This window comes from Rissa tridactyla, chromosome 3, assembly GCF_028500815.1.
Source record: "Rissa tridactyla isolate bRisTri1 chromosome 3, bRisTri1.patW.cur.20221130, whole genome shotgun sequence".
Classification (NCBI taxonomy): domain Eukaryota; kingdom Metazoa; phylum Chordata; class Aves; order Charadriiformes; family Laridae; genus Rissa; species Rissa tridactyla.
Window position 1 is genome coordinate 44,611,292 of NC_071468.1, and position 18,869 is coordinate 44,630,160.

The window sequence follows — 18,869 nt, forward strand, 5'->3', positions numbered from 1 at the left end:
GAATGTCAAACCCAACATACTGTTATTTTTGACAGGACCGATCCCATTTATAAATTTAATTAAGCCAAGTTTCTATTTTGTGGGAAATTCTGAAATTTTTGAAATTCATCCTGAAATTAGTTCTTAAGTTTAAGATTAGACTTATTTTACAAAAACAGATTAATAAAAAAAATCCACCTATTTTGGTTTGTTCTGTAATATAGCAGTAATGGTGCTTTGCTAGTTTCCTATTAAAAACAACACTCAGTCTATTCCTACAGAATGCTGAGTCAAATCAATATTTTTTCATCTGAAAAAAATGTTTCACCGGAAAAGCTAATACCTGCTTTGTTTGCAAATAGTGTGCAGTGGATATAAAACTTAACATAAACTGTTTTTTTGAGTGCTATCCAAGTAGATTAGGCTTTGAATACAAACTTGCATTTGACCTTGCATATACTCCAGTACTGAAGTGCTTTCAGACAGTTTAAAGCCACTTCAGGGATTTAGTGGAGATGTTGGACTGAAAGCTGTTTGTTAGATGCCCAGATCTCTGACTTACATTCAGAGATGAAACTCAGTTTAGAGGATCATTTGAAGAAGAGAGAGTTAGCTTGATTATCTAGTTATTTAAAAAAAATAAAAACGCAATTAGCGTGGTAAATGTCATCTTCCTCATCCAGCTAGGGGCTTCGTACATTTAATTTTTAGAATTTGGTAAAAAAGAAGTTAGAAATCTAGAGTGTGAAAAGGTAAATCTAGAAAATGCTATCACATACACACAGGAAATGGTGGGGAAGGGGAATATTTTCTAGTTTTTGAAATTTCTGTATTTTTTTGCAAGAACATTACAAATTCTAAACAATGATTATGGAGTGCTACTTCATGTTTTAGTTTGAGGCAGACTGCTAGTTTACCCATTGATTTCTCCTCTTCTACTTTGTTAACTCTGGTGTTTGATCTTACAGTGAAATGATTCAATTCACTAAAGTGGAAGAAAACTAGTTTAGCAAAAGTAACAGAAACAAATAGCTATTTGTTGAATTGGTGAGTGGAATCACTTTAGCCTTTAATCAAAGGCATGCCAGAACGGATGCAAATGGGAGGATGGAAAAGGAGAGGCGTCATTCGTGTAGATTTGAATTTGGAGGACCAAGGCTTTCCCCTTTTGCACTTGTGAGTTGTTAATTCAGCTCACAAAAGAAACATGAAAGAACGCGCCATTTCTTTAACTGGTGGTGGTGATCCTGTAGCAGCACACCCCCCCACACTCCCCAAGTTTCAGAAAGGAGTACTGTTTACAGTAGGTAGTGTCTGTCACCAGCTGTGATTGTTTAAACACATTTTATTTGATTTTTGATGGCTACATATTTTTTTTGTTTTCTGCAGGTAGACAGATCTTAGAATACGTATCATAGCATTCCTGGCTTTATTCTTAAAGGACTGAATTGGTTCAGCCCTTTTTATTAGACTGGTCTTCTAACTTCGCATAATGATCAAAACTGCATCTTGATGATCATTCAAAGTTACCAGGAAGAAACAAGTGAATCATAGAATCACAATCGTAGAATCATAGAATGGTTTGGGTTGGAAGGGACCTTAAAGATCATCTAGTTCCAATTCCCCTGCAGGGACATCTCCCACTAGACCAGGTTGCTCAACGAGTGAATGAATGTGACGCATTCGGAGCAGTTCTGTTTGATTAGATTTCTAACGTAAGGAGGCCATATACTTACTTTTGTACCAGTCAGGTCTTAAAGCACTTAAGTTTTTAGAAGTTTCCTGTCAGTTCTGTAGTATTCAGGGCTGTTGTGATAACTGCTTGCTATTTATTTTGTCAGCTTGTAGACAAATTCATATTTTTATTCTTACACAAATAGCTATGTATTTTAGGTTGTGAATACAGCAGAAACTGTGTATGCGAGTAATTTCTTACTTAAAATCAGATTATTTTTTCTTAAATAGCCCCCATTTTTTTCCTCTCCTCCTGACTTTAACTAAAGGCCCTATTCCATCTGTTCCTTTTAACAGATGAAGCATTATGAATATTGCCATTTCAGAAATCTAATAAGCAACTGTATTAACTACAAGTTATGTTACCAGTTTTTTTCTAAGTACTAAGAAAAATACATTATGAAATTCTAATCCATTATAATGGGATGCCTTTGAGGCTAAAAAAACCACAGCTGTAATAGCCACAAGATTGCAGGATTTCAGAGCAATGAATATGAGGACAAGGCAGCCAGCTTTGGCCTAGATAATTTGTTGAGAGGAAGTGGGGACTGACTGCAACAGTTGAGCTTTTAAAACTAAAGAAGCGAACAGATTGTTGCTGAGCAGAGTTGTGTACAGTGGATTTTTAAAATTAGTATTATGATAAGTAAGTTGAGCTCTAACCAGAGATGAAACCATGTGCATACTTCCTGTCTGTCTGAGACATCGCACAAGTGCTTGGGGGTGGAAGAATGAGTTTTGACACACATCGGCACATATCAGAAGTGGTAAAGCTGGTATTTCTTTTTCTGGAAAAGGATAGAGTGGTTTTCCTGGTCACTTCAATTGGCTGTTTAGTACATTGGGTAATTCACAGAATCTCGAAAAGCACAGATAACTCTTCAGAAGTCTTTCCTGTTCTGTAGCTGCCTTTATCACAATATTTTGTTTTAACTGTGGGAATTCCTCATTGATACAGAATTTGAGTGTGAATACCTATAGCCAGATTAGGCTTAGTCTGAACTACTACTTCAAATTTTGCTCGATCATTCCTTTAATGTGTATTTAGTAAGACTGTTGATTTAAGCCTTGAAGAGATGGAATATTTATTTCATCCCTTATGATCTCAAGTAACTAGTTACACATAATATTAACATCCTTTTTTTTAAACCTAAAAGCTCTGTTCATCCTGAAGCCATGGGCTTTTTTAATGCCCTAGACTGCATGAATAAACAATTTTGCAGTATTGCTTCTTTCTTATGCAATGAAAAGAGTACTTTAGCCTTGCACTATAGGCCAAATCCAGTGAAGGACTGTAGCCAGATAACCTGTGGGTGTTTGTGATACTTCTCAGTACGAGTGAGGGCACTGCATAGGTCTCCTTTGTATTATGAACATGCAGGCATCTGGCACTGGATGCTCTGTCTGCTGGGCAGAAGGAGAATTAGTCAGGTAAGAGCGCCTCACGAAGTAGGGTAGAATCTGTTGGATGGATCGCACAGGATTTATCTGCAAGCACCTATGGCTCATTCAGGCATCCCATTTCCTTTAAGGTGGTTCATCTCACGGATTTGCATTAGTCAAGATCCTCTGGAGGAGTGAGCTGGGTGCTTTATTCAATAAGCCAAGATTCTCAGGACACAAAATCCAGAGTTTGCGCTAGCTGCCTTTTAATCTGAGGTTTTGGCATCTGGGATTGAAGACAGCTAAAAGGCTAGACTGGGGGGCCATCAGCACTCACCACACTTGCTAGGGTTTCATGGTATGGTATGTGCCACATTAACAGTTTACTGCTATTGAAAATGGAACATTCTGTATGCTATTTCCTCCTCCCCTGGGGGGCAGTTCTTGGGGAAAAACAGCCAAAAAATAAACGGAACATGAGGCAACGTCATAGTTGTGCCAAAAAGGCACAATGCTGGAATGTTAAAATATTATTTGAAAATTGTGTGAAATAATCTGTTTGCTTCTTTTGCGATCAATTAGGTGATACCTGTGTCCATTTTTGTGCACCAACTTGAAGAAATATGTGAGGTAATTAAATCAAACTCCAAAGGACAGCAATTAGAAATACAAGGTGTCTTAAAAATATGGCCTATAGGTAAAATTTATAAAATAACTTGTTTTGTCGTTTTTTTTAATTATTTTTTTTATTTTAGAGATGAGATTACTCTAAGGAGTTGCAGCTCTTAAAAGCTGTAAAGCAGAAGCACACTGGTCTCCATGTGCAGTATTGATAAGACAAGAAATAACAGCAGCAGGGAATATTTAGATAAGATGTTATGGAAAAGTGTGTAAGCATTGGAATATGTTGCGTGCAGAGAGTGTGGAATATTCACTCCAGAATTTAATAATAGATATGACAGACATCTGTTATGAATAATACAGCTAAAATGATCTTACTGAGAGGAATGGCCTTGATAACTTTTATGTGTAATTAAGTTTTTGTTTGTTTTTCCCAGGAATCTCATCCATCCTAATTGAATCTTCGATAAAGTGGTTATATTATTTCAGTCTTTATGTAGGTATTTTCTAAACTCATTTTCATAGTTCTTTCTGAATGTTTTGTCCCCAGCAGTTTTACACTGAATGACTAGGCAGCAGTTGAGGCAGCATGGCAGAGTTAAAAATCCCATCTCCTGTCTAAAAATTTCTTGTGTTGCTGTATGGCGTTAGCCACTTTATATTACTGTGCTTTCGATAGACTCTTGTGTACAGTTGGCTATCTGCTACAAACACATTCTGTCTCTAGAACCATGGTGCTCACGTTCTTAGTTCCTGAATGTTTAGATTTGTGCGTAGCTTTGATGTGTTGTGCTTTATTTACTAAACAATCTGCCTTTAGGAGGGAGTGATTCTTTATCGTTAAGAAAAATGCTGTATTTTCACTTTGTTTTTTATTTACATTTTTTTCTGTTTCATATTGTTTGACAGTGGAGTGTAGTTTTGACATAATTTTTGGTACTCCCCCATTGTTCTAGTTAGCAGTGGCAAAAACCAAATCCAAAGGCTACACGTGATTTTTTTACCAGAGTAATTACATAATTTAATGTGTTATCCTGTTATAAATCCTTTATATTAACTTACAGATCAGCTACAGTCCTGATTTCATACAAATATACAACATAACATCTTAAATGCTTAGAATTTCAGAATATTATTTTATGAATACATATTTAAACGTTATAAGACTAAGAAAATGATAGCTGCTGTTAGTGAATTGACTGGGATCAATGTTTCAGAAACCTCATTCTGCTGCGAGGTTTTGAATTAGTACATCATCCCTTCTGCTTTTCCCTTTCTGTTATAATATAGGAATAAAAATAAACCTTCCCCCTTTTTCCTTCTCAATAATTAGTTTAGAAAGTGTTGTACTAAGTATGGAAATAAACCAAGGCAAGAAATTTTTTTGTATTTGCAGAAAAAGCAGTCATGGTTTATGGTTTGTTTTGTTTTTGTTTTTTAAGGTTCTGTTTCTCGACTTGGTATGAATTTGCTTCTGAAGTTTTACACAATAGAAAATAGTTTTTATAATAGATGAAAATAAACATAAGCTTAATATGCTACAATGTCAGTGCAAAACCCCAACATTCTTAGATAATGATCTGATTTTCATTTCTATTCACCATTCCTGTTCTTGCTATCGGTTTTTGTATCTAAAAATATTGTTATTTTTTCTGTCAACCAAAATGACAGTATTTTTATCAGTTATCTAGAATAGATTTGCTGTAGAATACAAACAATTCCTTTTAGATATATTTATTTTCCTGTTCTGTTTACTGTTACATTGATTTTTATTTTTTTTAGAACCAACTTATTAAAAAGAAAACAATCATTAAATTATCTTTGACTGGAACTAGAAATACTGCCAAAGAATTATCAAATTGTTTTAAAAACAGTGTTGGTTTTTTTTCTCTTGCAATTTCATTGACTGTTGATTTTTCAGACTTCACATAGTCCTATATTAGTCACTTCATTATTTTGCTTAGCAACAGCCTGGACTGGTTTGTTTGATTAAACTATCAAATAATCTTTGTTCCAATCCATTTGGAACACAAGCATATCATTATCATATCATTCTTTTCAGTGCTTTGAAACATCGCAAGTTTTTCATAGCATAAGCAGTATCTGTAGGCAGAATTGTAGCACATTTTTAAAACTGAGGCAAGTTATCGAGAGCTAATAATTTAAATAATGCTTCTAAGTATTATCTGAAGCTTTTAGTTGGAAAATAATGTTTGTCAACAGAAAGACTTAATCTAACTTATTTTCAAGTGCAAAACTGGTGTTGAGGACATTCTTTTTACTAAATCATTTTATCCTCTAGTAACAAACGCATTATTGAATACTTCCTTTTTTTTGACTTAAAATTCTTCAAACTCGAATGCATTTTGGTTCTTGCACTAAACATGAAATCTGAAAGAAGTCTTTCAAATACCTGACAAAAAGAGAAGTCTTCATGTAGAAGCTCCTTAATTTCAAGTTAATTCTTTTTAAAATTTTTTTTGTACATATGTAGTAACTCAGTGTTCATACTTCACTTGTAACATACAAAAGTCTGACCGAAATCAATGAAGTTGCACAGTTCGAGATCCTAAAGTATAATGCTAAATAGTTTGAGTATTTGGTTAAACCTTACAGAAAAATTGCAAACTGTTAGCTATGACAATGATTGATTTCAAAAAAGATTTTATATTCAGAGGGATAAACAGTGAGAGCAGGCATTCAAAATATCTTTCCTTCATGTGGTCTTTCAGCAATACAGAACAAGAAAAGACACCTACAGAAAGAATTGTAAAGAACTGGCATTATTTTAGAGAGACTGATCAGCAGTTCTGGAGTGTTTGATTAAATAAAACATTTTATAGAGTGATATGCTATATTGATAGAAAGAACACAGATTTCCATTCTTAGGTTTCAAAGTACTAGAGAAACATCAAATGCCTACTCGCCTTTGGGTAAGATATTCATTAGCCCCGTTCTGCAGACTTGATAGTTGGTACATGCCTGCTGGGTCGTATTGTTGTGCAGGAAGTCTGTGACCAAATTTGGAACAGAATCAAAATTCAGTGGGTTTTATTCAGTGTGGCAGGAGAAAAAAAAAAAATCTAAATACTCTGGTTTTTTTTTAAGCATAGTCACTGTTCTGGATTTGCTGTTTTGAATGGGAAATTAGGTAATTACAGTGTGAATGTTTGGAAATTACACTACTCAGTAGATTTCTGGATGGAGAAGCAAACTGCTCTTTGCCAATGATTAGGATAGACTCACTTCTAAATCTTTTCTTTGAATTTTTCTCATTTTCTGAGTAAAGTAGAGTTGAAATAACTTTATAATTCTGTATCCATCAACTTAGCATAGTTCCAAACCCTAACAGAAGTAAAGGGATTACTAGTTCCATGGAAATTCAACTTTACACAGATAGTAAAGTAAAAAATAATGAAAATACATTTTGCATTTAAAACAGATACATTAAATAAAGGAAGTATTACCTGTGGTTACTGAGTTGAACCTCTTGTTTTGGATCTCTTGGTGCTTCATAATCTCAGGGCCTGTAAATCCTTTCTACATAGCTCATTTTTATTCAGAGAGGAAACCCATCTTTTGTCCCTTTTCAGGACTTTAAGAACTTTAAATAAAGCTAGACATTGAACTGATCTAACTGAATAATTTGAAATAAAGAAAATATCCTCTTTGGACCTGTAGAGAATGCTAAAGCTGTCAGAAGTTGGTTTAGTACTTCCAGACATCTGTCCACTAGGTTCTGTCCTTCCGTCTTCCAGACATCTGTCCACAACTTCCAACTTGGAGGGGGGAAGAGAGAGAGGGGGAAAAGGGGGGAAAAAAAATATCTTTTTGCCACAATTATACGCTGTATAATGTTTGCTTACAAGACTGGTGAGGTGTTACTTGAAACTTCATGTAGATTTTCAATTGAAACTTGAAATAGGTTTCAGTACAAGAAGGACCCCCCTCCCTTTTAATTTAGAAATGTTCAGTTTAATCATGATGTTCCTACTGTAATTTTTATTTGTGGGCAAAATGTTGATAACATTAAACCATTTTCCTTCAGAAATTTCAAAATTGTTAATTTTTACTTTCTCTGAAATGTACAACAGTAACAAAACAAAAAATCAAGCTGAAATCTGATTTTCATCCCAAAGCACACTCTTACTCTTCATCTTTCATGTGCTAGCCTTTTCATATGAAAAACATCACTGCCCTTCATTCTGTGTTGTACTTTGCAAGTTTCCAGAAAAATCCCTCCTGTTTCCTGTTGTGGTGTTCTTATTTCTGGGAGATGGAGGATGGGGCAATGGATATACTTTTTTAAAGGAGTTTTTTATCTTCTGTGCTTCAGTCTTTGTTTCATATGTTGCGTTTGTCTCTAAGGAGTTATGTGCCGAAGTTTGTAGAAGTTTGTAGAAAGGTTTTAGAAGTTTCTCATCTTTGTTGCTCTGAAAATACATGAGGAATGTATTTGTAATCAATTATAGATATGTTATCTGACAAATTGAGTACATTATATGTGCTATACTATTAGTTTTTTCCTGAAGATATCTGCTATTACTGTAAAGTTGAGTGTCCTCCTAACCACAGCAGGTCGAGCTGTAAGCAAACTCTTGCATTCTCAATTACGCTCGGTAATTTTGTTTATTAAGAGATTGATTCTGCAGTGTGTGGGTAGTTCTCTGCTATTGGGTAGAATTTACTGCAGTTTGAAAATATTTAAGGTAATAATCTTTATTTAAGTATCTTAGTAATTGGAGAGAAAGTTTTTTAATGGTTTCTTTGTGGGTTGCTTCACCTGTTGTCTTGAAAACAGTTCTTCACAACTTGTCTAGGAGATGCTGAGTTTACTCCTTTTCCAAAAAATGACACTATTTTTGAAAATTGAGTCTTTTCAAGCCTTCATTGCCCCAAATGCTTCTGAAACCCTATTGAATGACTTTGGGGTGGCTGCTAATTCTGCAGGGTGGAACGGGAGTTTAAGTTACCAGCCATGTGAAACTTTTGCCTTTCATTAGAAGACTTAAGGGTCTATAGACAGTGGGATCAGGTGCATCCTCAGCAAGTTTGCAGATGACCCCAAGCTGAGTGGAGCAGTCAACATGCTGGAGGGATAGGATGCCATCCAGAGGGACCTGGACAAGCTTGAGAAGTGGGCCCATGTGAACCTCATGAGGTTCAACGAGGCCAAGTGCAGCATCCTGTGCCTGGGTTGGGGCAACCCCCAGTATCAATACAGGCTGGGGGAGAAGGGTTTGAGAGCAGCCCTGCCAAGGAGGACTCGGGGTTACTGGTGGATAGAAAGCTGGACATGAGCTGACAACGTGCACTTGCAGCCCAGAAGGCCAACTGCATCCTGGTCTGCATCAAAAGAAACGTGGCCAGCAGGTTAAGGGAGGTGATTCTGCCCCTCTACTCCACTCTGGTGAGACCCCACCTGCATCCAGCTCTGGGGCCACCAACATAAGAAGGACATGGACCTGTTGGAGCGGGTCCAGAGGAGGGCCACAAAAATGATCAGAGGGCTGGAGCACCTCTTCTTTGAGGACGGGCTGAAAGGTTTGGGGTAGTTTAGCCTGGAGAAGAGAATGCTCCGGGGAGACCTTATTGTGGCCTTTCAGTACTTAAAGGGTGCTTATAAGAAAGATGGGGACAAACTTTTTAGTAGAGCGTGTTGTCACAGGACAAGGGGTAATGATTTTAAACTAAAAGAACACAGATTTAGACTAGATGGAAGGAAGAAATTTTTTAAAGTGAGGGTGGTGAAACACTGGACTGAGTTGCCCAGAGATGCCCCATCCTTGTAAACATTCAAGGTCAGGTTGGACAGGGCTCTGAGCAATCTGACATGGTTGAAGATGTCCTTGCTCATTGCTGGCGGAGTGGACTAGATAACCTTTAAGGATCCCTTCCAACCCAAACCATTCTATGATCTTAAATTATGGAAGATGTGCAAACCATGAGAAAGTCATCTTCTCATGGAAAGATAACTTCAAAATACCATACACAGTAGAAAAAAGTTCTGCCACTGTTTGTCTTGCTTAATATGGATGAGAAAAAAACTAGATGTTGAGCGTTACGATGTTTCTTTTTTAAACCCAATAATTAATTTGGATGCCTGGTGGGGGTGGGGGTTGTCTTGAATCTTTAACAAGCTTTTTCTGAACTTTGGTTATTAAAAATAAACAGGTGTTAAATTTCCAGTTAAAAAGTAAAAACTAAAATTAGTCCTTTCTTTTCAGTAGTTGTGGGATTGTTGGAGTTTTTTTGGCTGCGTGAAAACGTTTCACTAGTTTCTCAACTCAAGAGTCTTGTAGAGTAGATAAACGCTGAATTTTGAATGTTTAATAGAAGCTCAAATCCTGGCTTTTCAAACTTTGTGTATATCAAAAATAAAGGGAAGGTACAGACCCAGTTTTCTCTCTCCATATTTATCTGAAAGCAGTCCTGCAGGCATTCCTACTAAGCATGTCTGCTGTGTTTCTAGATTGAATGCTTAATCTTGTTTTCATGTAGTTTACTTGGAACATCCTGTGCATAGTGCAGAGGAATACAGATTAGGAGATAGAAATAATATGTTCAGGGACACTGTATTAGACGTGCTTATAGCCAGAGGACAACATAAAGGAATTTTATCGGCTGCTGTAGGACATGACAGATTTTACAAAGGAATTTGAATATAGTAATGCAGCACAGTTGAAAGAGGTGATGTGAGGACGATTTCATCCCATGTAGATGGAAAATATCTAAATCTCTAGAAAAACTGGAAAACTGACCTCTTTAACAGCCTTAAAAGGTATGTAAAAGTGTGATGCTACTACCATTTTAGATTGCAATGTTAAAATATTTTTTCCAAGGCACTCTGGAGGGATGTTTTTCCTCCCTCACACTTGGAAGACCAGAACTATTAATACCAACGTAAATGTCCAAATTCAGAAGATGTGCAGGTTGTTTTATGATGTGGGCATCTAGCCATTTATCAGTCCTTCCAAGGATAATCAGCTTGAAGGCTGAAGCGGAACCCTTCCAGCAGCCCGCTTTGCTTGCCAAAGAAAATTCAGCCATTGAATTGGTGGAAATTGCTGACTGGTCACCTTAGAGACTGCTCCTTATTTAAGTGGTAAACCAGGTTTTCAGCCACGGCAGCCTGTGCTGCATATAGAAAAACCTGTCCCTACACAGCAGTTGTGAACTGAGATAGCAAAGAAACTATTCATCCAATTTCCATTAATAAAACAATGTTAAGTAGTAGTAGTATGGTGGTTGCCCGTTAGTTCGGATTTCCTAGTGGAAAGCGCAAAACTGCAGGAAATCCTTTTCTTTTTTATGCCTTCTTGCTCACCCAAGAGAATGCCAGAAATTATCGAAGTTGTTACTTGACTGTTGCTTTAGGAAGCACACCAGTGCCGTACCCGCAGCGGCGGCGGGCAGGGTGTCAGGTCCCCCCGGCAGTGCCGGTGCCGCGCTGAGGGAGCCCGCAGCCCCCGGCCCCGCCGCCGCCCGGGTTCCCGCCGGGAGGGAGCCGTACCAGGCGGCCCCCGGGCGCCGGCCCCGCCGGTGCTCGGTAGGCGGCGGAGCCCGGCGCCTGCAGCGGCCGGCTCCCGGGGAGCCTTGCGTGCAGCTTTACCCGGCAATCGCCTTACGGGGACAAATTTAGCGTAACGGCAATCCGCGATTAATCTGCCGGCGCCGCGGGGGAGCGCGGGCGGGCGGCAGCGCTCGGTGCTGGCTCCAGCGGCCAGAAACTTCTGGCAGCTTCCTGGCCCGGGCCCCTCCTCTTAAAGCGGCAGGGCTCGCCGCCGGGCTGGCTGGTCGCCTGTGCCCTGCGGCGGGCAGGCAGGTCCCCAGAGAAACGCTGGTGCCCGTCTGCTCTTCTGCCGTCCCTAAGGAGCTCATCAAAATCACCCGGGCTCTGCGTCCCTCCGGCAGCCTTGTCGAAGCTAGAGCATCGAACCGGCCCCCTGCCGCTCGTTGGGGAGCCGCGCAAAGCGCTGGTAACATTCGGCTTTCAGTAGTCAGCATCCCACTGCAGCGACAGGCAGGGAAGGTCTCGCCCCAGTCTCTTGCCGAAACAGCCCTTCCGTGTCCCCAGCCTGGCTGCATCCCCAAACTGCCGGGGGAGCGAGGCCTTGGATACATACAGCCATCCACCGGTTTCCATTTGGAGAAGGATGGCCATCTCTCGTTGTCACCCACCAGACCCTGCTCCCCTTCTGGTAGCCTGGCCTCAGACATTAATGCAAACAAAATAGTGATGCCACATGTAAGCGCCTGGTTGGTGGATAGTTTCAGTGAGGATCTTAAATACCAATCTTCTGCCAATAGTTACCAAAAAAAAAAAAAAAAAAAGCCAAATTTAGAGATTACCATCAGCTTCACTTTTCCCTTTCGTCTTCCTCCTGTTTGAACTGAAAGATGTGTGGAGAGAGTATAGAGACGTAGAAACATTGGGAGAGTTGAGAGGGAGGAAATCTGGAAGTTGCTGTGGATGAAAGAAGTTCACGATCTCATTATAAATGAATGATGGTGTATGCTGGGTATACTTTTCAGTTTTCCTGTTGAGCAAAAAGTTTATTGACGGGTTTATGTATGATATGCTACTGAAAAGGTGATTCTTATCTATGAATTATAAAGTGCAAGAGATTATGTTCACATATAAAATGTAAATGCAAATTCAGGTTACCTTAAATTTTAAAATAAAATTAAGGCAGAGACTTCAGCCTTTGGAGACAGCAACATATGAGACTAGTAGAGTTGTCTCAAAATGAAATCTTCAATAATTTTAAGAAGCCAACCTTGTGTCTCCCCCTTCCCCTTAAAGACTGTTGCAGTGCTCCTTGTTAAGATAATTTCAATATGCTCATAATACCTTTTCCAAGATTACTGAATCGTGTTGTCAGATTTTAGCTGTATTTTAACATACTGTTTTTTTCTGGTAACCTGTACTGAAAAGCAAAGAAAGAATAAAAACAAATACTGCCAAAGCACGTCAGAACTAAGTAGTCAAAGATATGTTCACTCTGAGTGTAAGAACGTCTGTTAAGTGGTGTAAGCACAAAGCAGAGAAAGGAGAACAGAAAGGAAAAAATAGCTGTATACTTATTTTTAATCTCTATCTCATTTGGTGGAATTGAATAAAACCTGCTTGAGAACAGGCGAGTCATTTAGAGTTTGTGAAAATGACAAAGTCATGGTAAGGATAATCTGAAATTAATGCCAGACTTTGGTCATCACTGTTTACTTTTCTAGTTTTCATTCTCTATGATGCATCACATCTTGCTAGTTGTTTTAACTAATCACTTTCAAATGATACTATCAGTGAGAATGAGGGAAGCATTTTGAAATTTTCGGTTAAGTGATTTGGGGAAAAAAAGCCCACATAATTTGTGTTTCAATGGAATAGTAAAATGGAAGAAAATCTTCCTATATGTATCCACTGAAGATTTCACATGGTTATTTAAAAATGTATAATGATTCATAGTGGTAATTAAAGAAATGCATTTCATCAGTATGAATTTTCCTCTCAAAGGCCACTCTGGTGCGGTATTTTTAGTAAACATACGTACAGTGGTAAGCAAATAGTCCATATGTTTGCTATTCATTGAAATTACTTTATTTACAATGGTAACTAATTCCAGTGAAAGGAGTTAGCTATTGTAAAAGTAAGTTCAGGAAATTTAGGCTAGGAACTGAAATTAACTTGTGTGGTAGTAACAGAAATCAGTTCTTACAGATGTTTTTCAAATGAATATTCTTTTTGGAAGAAGCTTTTAAAAATAAGCCACAGTCGTGATAAACTTAATCACTAATATTAGTGATTTTTCTCTTAGTAAGAATTTAAGATCCTGTTTTAAAATTTGATTGTCGGCTTGCCTGTTCCTCTGCCATAAACTTCTAAATAGTCAAAGACCAAAGCTTCAGATTGTCTTGGTTCACAGTACTGCAGACCTTTTTTCTTTTTTTTTAATGTTCAGTAGTAGTGAAGAAAAAGTGTTCTTTATTTTCTGCAAGTTAAACTTAGCGTTATGAGTTGGTCTTTGAAACAATTTGTTTGTCTGTATAGGGAGGTATAAACTAATACTGACAGAACCAACTTCAGAAGTGTTTGTAGGAGGATTCTAGCTATATGCATTTGTGTGGACCCATCTGGGATCTGTCTGTCTTGTTAAAGTAATCTCAATACTCCACGCTTTCTATTAAGTTTGGAAGATCAGCTGGCATGAAAGACTATCAACATTGTAGTGCTGAAAGAGTTTCTTCACTAGAGAGTGGGGAGAGCAGGAGGCATGCGACCCTCTTAAAGCTTTACTGACTCTGCAAGAGAATACATCGCTACTTTCCCCTGTTCAGATTTATATTGTGTGAAGCAGCCACTACCTGGTACACTCTACTGAGAGTAGTACTAAGCAAAATCAAGTTATCGCCATCGGAGTCCCTGTTTCCAGCATCCTTCCAAGTGCAGTAAGAGAAAAACATTGCAGCCTGCCTTGAAGGCAAGTACATTTACACTGTTAGACAAGCAAGGAGGAATGAATTTCAGAATCCCGACACTCTTAACAGATACCTCGTTAGTCTCAGTTGTGTTTTATTGTTGTCTGGAATAAGAATAAATATATGTTCATGGTTACACTGCTACCAGAGCAGTATATCCTACTACTCTGCATGTAGTCGACACCATGCGTGCAGAGAGAGAGAGGGAGCGATTCATTAGAGCATTCATATTTCTGATGATCTTAACGAGTGCAGATTGGTAACACTTTTCTAGTACTCTGAAATATATTCTGTTACCTGATAATGAGAGGTAGACTTGAAGAGAGTCAAGGTGAAACATCATTAATACACAGTTAACACTGTAGCATCTCACGTCTCTGAATTTCAAAATGTAAATTTCTGAAAAGTCATGCATTGAAGCATTCAGTATGCTTTTACTTCTTATGTATTGGAGCTGAAAAGAGCCAGTGGGAATTACCTGATGGTGAGTGCAAGCACCTCACTATCAAATAGTAGCTCTGAGATCTGTGAAGGAGATAATCTGTACATTCTTTCCACAGAGAGCCTGCACGTGCCAGAGTTGCCTCTTGTAAGCTGTGTTTGAATCTATAGGGGTGCAGAAACATGATGTGGTCTTAGACAAGGGCTAAGATCTCTGTTCACAGCTCTTGTTTGGGGCTGGATGGAGGCTTACAGCTCTTGGAAACATACCTCACTGCTGTTGCTTGTCACCTTTTGCCTTCTACACACATTCTATGAAATGATAGTGAGGTGGTTCAGATACCTGGAATCTCCTCCCCCAGATTACACTGGGAGAGGTTGAGTGAGAGAAGATGGACGTCCTTTGAAGGAACAGAACCTTTATGAGTTTACTCCGCATACTAATTGAACCCATGTTCTCCTCCTACTCCCCAAACCACTTATTTCCCTCCTCTTCTATTTCTTCTTTCCCTATTTGGGTGTCACCTGTTCCTCTTGCATGTTACAGAACCTTGTCTTTTGTCTGGGCCCTTCACCTTCATTGTGCATTTATCCCACTGTTATTCTCCTACTGTATGCTGCCCCTCGGGCTGCTCTTCTGCTAAGCACCCACATTATATAATTTACTTTATTCAAAAGTGAAAAAGCAAAATCTCTTCAGAGTTGTTCTACCTACTAATGAAAAATGAACCTTAATTAATTGAGGGAGATAAACACCAGTTTCTTCATGAAACTCGTCAGATCTTGAGGCAATTAAAGGAGAAGGTAGAACACTTGGTTGTGCTTCACCATTGCAGCAGAACTGGCCATCTGTTGCGTCTTCAGTTGGTGCGGAGTTTGGAGGCTTATGTGGTGCTTTTTGCAGACAACTGTGGTATCAGTTTATTGTATTTATGGTAGTCATTGTATGAGCGTAGAGTTGCATTCTGTGTTTCTACTGCTGTGGTATACATATGCTGTCAAGTTAAGTTTTATTTGTCTGTTTTGTAATGCTCTGTCCACAAAAGCTAGCAAGACCATGTCAGCTATATCGCCAGCGGCCAGTAATTAAAACCCAGTTGTTTTCCTTTCTGTTTCAGGCCATTGATGAGCCTCCCTATCTCACAGTGGGCACTGATGTGAGTGCGAAGTATAGAGGAGCCTTCTGTGAAGCCAAGATCAAGACAGCAAAAAGACTTGTCAAAGTCAAGGTATGTGGTTTTCCTGCAAACACTTTTTTTGGGAAAAAGGTTATCAATGTTCAAAATAGCACAACATGAAACTTCTTTATAGTCTTAAGACAATTAAGAAGCTGTCCTTTTCTTGGAGGCTGGCAATGCAATCTTTGAAATAACAGGAAGCTCATTTTTGTTGGGAGGGGAGGGGTTCCCCCCACCCACTAATTACTGTGTAATTAGATGCATTCTGTTTCTTTCACTGCTTTGTCATCTGCTTGCATCCACTGCTTGTGGCCTTCAATGCCATAGGCTGACCTTAAAGTAATGGATCAGAATTTGACAAATGTAGGTATATGTATGGGAAGATGTTATCAGAAAATAGCTAAAACTCCTCAAAGTAGGTTTAATACGGTTTCTTTTACTTCAGAAGCACAGGTCACTGCCGTTTAGCAGTGTCAACTAGATAATGCATCAGGTATAAGATTAAACCCTGCTGTCTTCCAACAAAGACTTGGCATATTGAGGCCTACAGAATAGCAAGCAGGGGATCTCACAAGATCTTTATGATTAGTTAATGACTGAATGAATCAATATAAGCTATATGCAGTACAAATAAAAATTGTGGCGAGGGAATACAAGAGACACATTTTAACATCCTGTGGAAATTTAAAATATCATTTCTAGAAATAGAGAGAACAATGTTCGGCCTTGTTTTTATTACATAGTAAGTCTACACTGCAAAATGGCCTTATTTCTGTTTGGATAATGTTGCCCTAAAAGCTTCTAATCTGGGAGCAGGTACTATTTTTTTGCTCTGCCTCTTAACCTCATACAGAAGTGTAACACAGCAAGGATCAAAAGCACTTACAAAAAATAAATTAGATAGTTGCTCTGCAATGGAGTTATGGCGGCAGAATATTTTTTCTTATATTTACTGTAAATACAAGTGAAAATGTGTGAGTGGTGATAACCTGTTATCAAAGAGCTTCTGTTATAAAACTGTCATGCATTGCTTGAATCTACCCTCATGCTATGGCTGATTTTGCCTATAGTATGTATGAGGCAGAGAGCAGGCTATCTCCAAAAGCCCTGTTGCGAAGGACTGTTGTCACTTCTTTGATAATAATGTTAACTATATCAAGAAGATGTTAGTCTTAAATCTGACATCTTTCAAAAGCCTTTAGAACAAATTAGTGGTCCTTTCATTTCATTAGTCATAACTCTTAACAGCATTAGCTGGTCTATGCTTTACAGCATCATTGAGTTTAAGCGACTAGGTATTGGTATTTAAGCTGTTAAGTATCAGTATTTAAGCACAGGAATTGTGTTGTGCCTAGATCAGTGAAATCTTAACTCCTTTCAGCTCTTTAGAGGGCTTTCAGCCCACGGTCTTAGATGGCCGCTTGCACTTAAAGTTTTGTTTTTAATTGAGAAGTGTTTTCTTACGGGTTTATTACTTGCAGTTTGGTTACTGCAATGTTTGCAGAAAGATCTTGAAATGAAATGGATTAGCCTTTTTTACTGTAAGTTGTTTGTGGAGGCTGTGCCTAAAGCCCTGTGGATTCAAGTTCCTGTGTGTGTCTTCGCTGTTACTGTGTAGCTTAGGGCAGTTAAGCCCTTGCTTTGTAGAGTAATGAGGTTTGTGGTTGAGGTTTTTTGTGTGTGTGTGAGTGCAATAACAATATCTGGTTATATTGTCTTTCCTCCACCAGGAACATACATTCCCTAAACTTAACAGTGACCCCTTGATTTTCTTTAAAAATCTTTTCAGCTTTCTGGCACGTGCAGACTTTCCCCAGTACTAGCTCTAACCAATATTCTTATTATCAGGTGTACTTTGGCTAGAATTTTGATAGTTTATCTGCTGCATTTATTTTCCACTTGTTTAACAGTTTCTTCTGGCCCCAGTATATTTTATGCCCCAGTCTCCTAGAACTACTGAACGAAAAGTCAGTTAACTTCATAACATCAATTTTAGTTTGAAGCTTTTACTTAAGTTTTGTAACTAGATGCTCTATTGAGAAAGGAGAATGACAACAACATTTTCAATATGGAGTATGTCATCTTTAGGCAAGTAAAATACATGTAACTGTGTCTCCTTTTACCTGCTTTCTTCTGTTGAATTCTGCTTCCTATAATATTTTGAGGCATACCTTCGTAATAACTTTTCCATCATCAGTATAACTTAATAACTTTATTCAATTTAATGCAAGTGCTATGTATTTATTATTTCAGTATCAATAGGTAGTGTATTTCATGGTTTAGCAGTCTTTGGCAGGTATTGTACACGGTACAGAATTTTACATTAACAATGTGACTACATTACACGCTTTGTCATGGAGAGCAGTAAAACCGAAGTTTTGCCTGAACTTGTGAAAAGTCTTGAAGGCAGTACAAATCTGGCTAAAGGGCAAGACTTCTAGTATTAGAAGAGTGGCAGTCCATCTTCATAGGATCTGTTACATACAGCTTTTCTTAGAGAGCTGTTTAAGCCAGTTTATTTTGACAGTGTCTCCTAAAACAATAAGCACCATCATCAATGCCCAATTATATTTGGGCACCCTCCACAGAAGTTTCAGAAGAAACTGTTTTCTATGTAGGTCTTAATTAAACAGGAACTAGTGAAGCATCTGCTGTATAAAGCCAAGCAGGACTGTCTTTTCAGGATGGTGAAGAAAAGGGAAAATTCCAACTGGTTGATGATGTGCTGAATGTCTTAATCTTTTGCCTGAGACAGAAAAGATCCACACTGACAAATACCATGGGATTTAAAACCCACACTAACAAATACTGACATCACTTTTCTCAGCTTCAAGAAAGGGCAGTGCTGTCACACTGAGTTTGTATTTTGAATATTTCTGTTAATAACCAGTATTTCTTTGAGTACATATGAATATCTCAAGAAGCAAAAACTGTTGGCATCAAAAATCTTTTCCTCTAAAAGAGTCAAAAAGCCCTAAGGCATCCATAAAAAGAAAAGCCATTCAGGAATACACAATAGCAATTTGCTTTGTTTACCTTTCATCATAGTACATTGTG

General features: G+C 38.2%; 1 protein-coding gene across 2 annotated transcripts in view; it reads left to right on the forward strand.

Annotated features, from left to right (window-relative positions):
- ARID4B (AT-rich interaction domain 4B) overlaps positions 1–18,869 on the forward strand; it is a 95,602-nt gene that overhangs the window by 16,213 nt on the left and 60,520 nt on the right. For both annotated transcript variants that reach the window (XM_054194113.1, XM_054194114.1), the window contains exon 3: positions 15,753–15,863. In XM_054194113.1, coding sequence (XP_054050088.1) covers positions 15,753–15,863 — 111 coding nt within the window. The remainder of the gene's footprint in view (positions 1–15,752; positions 15,864–18,869) is intronic.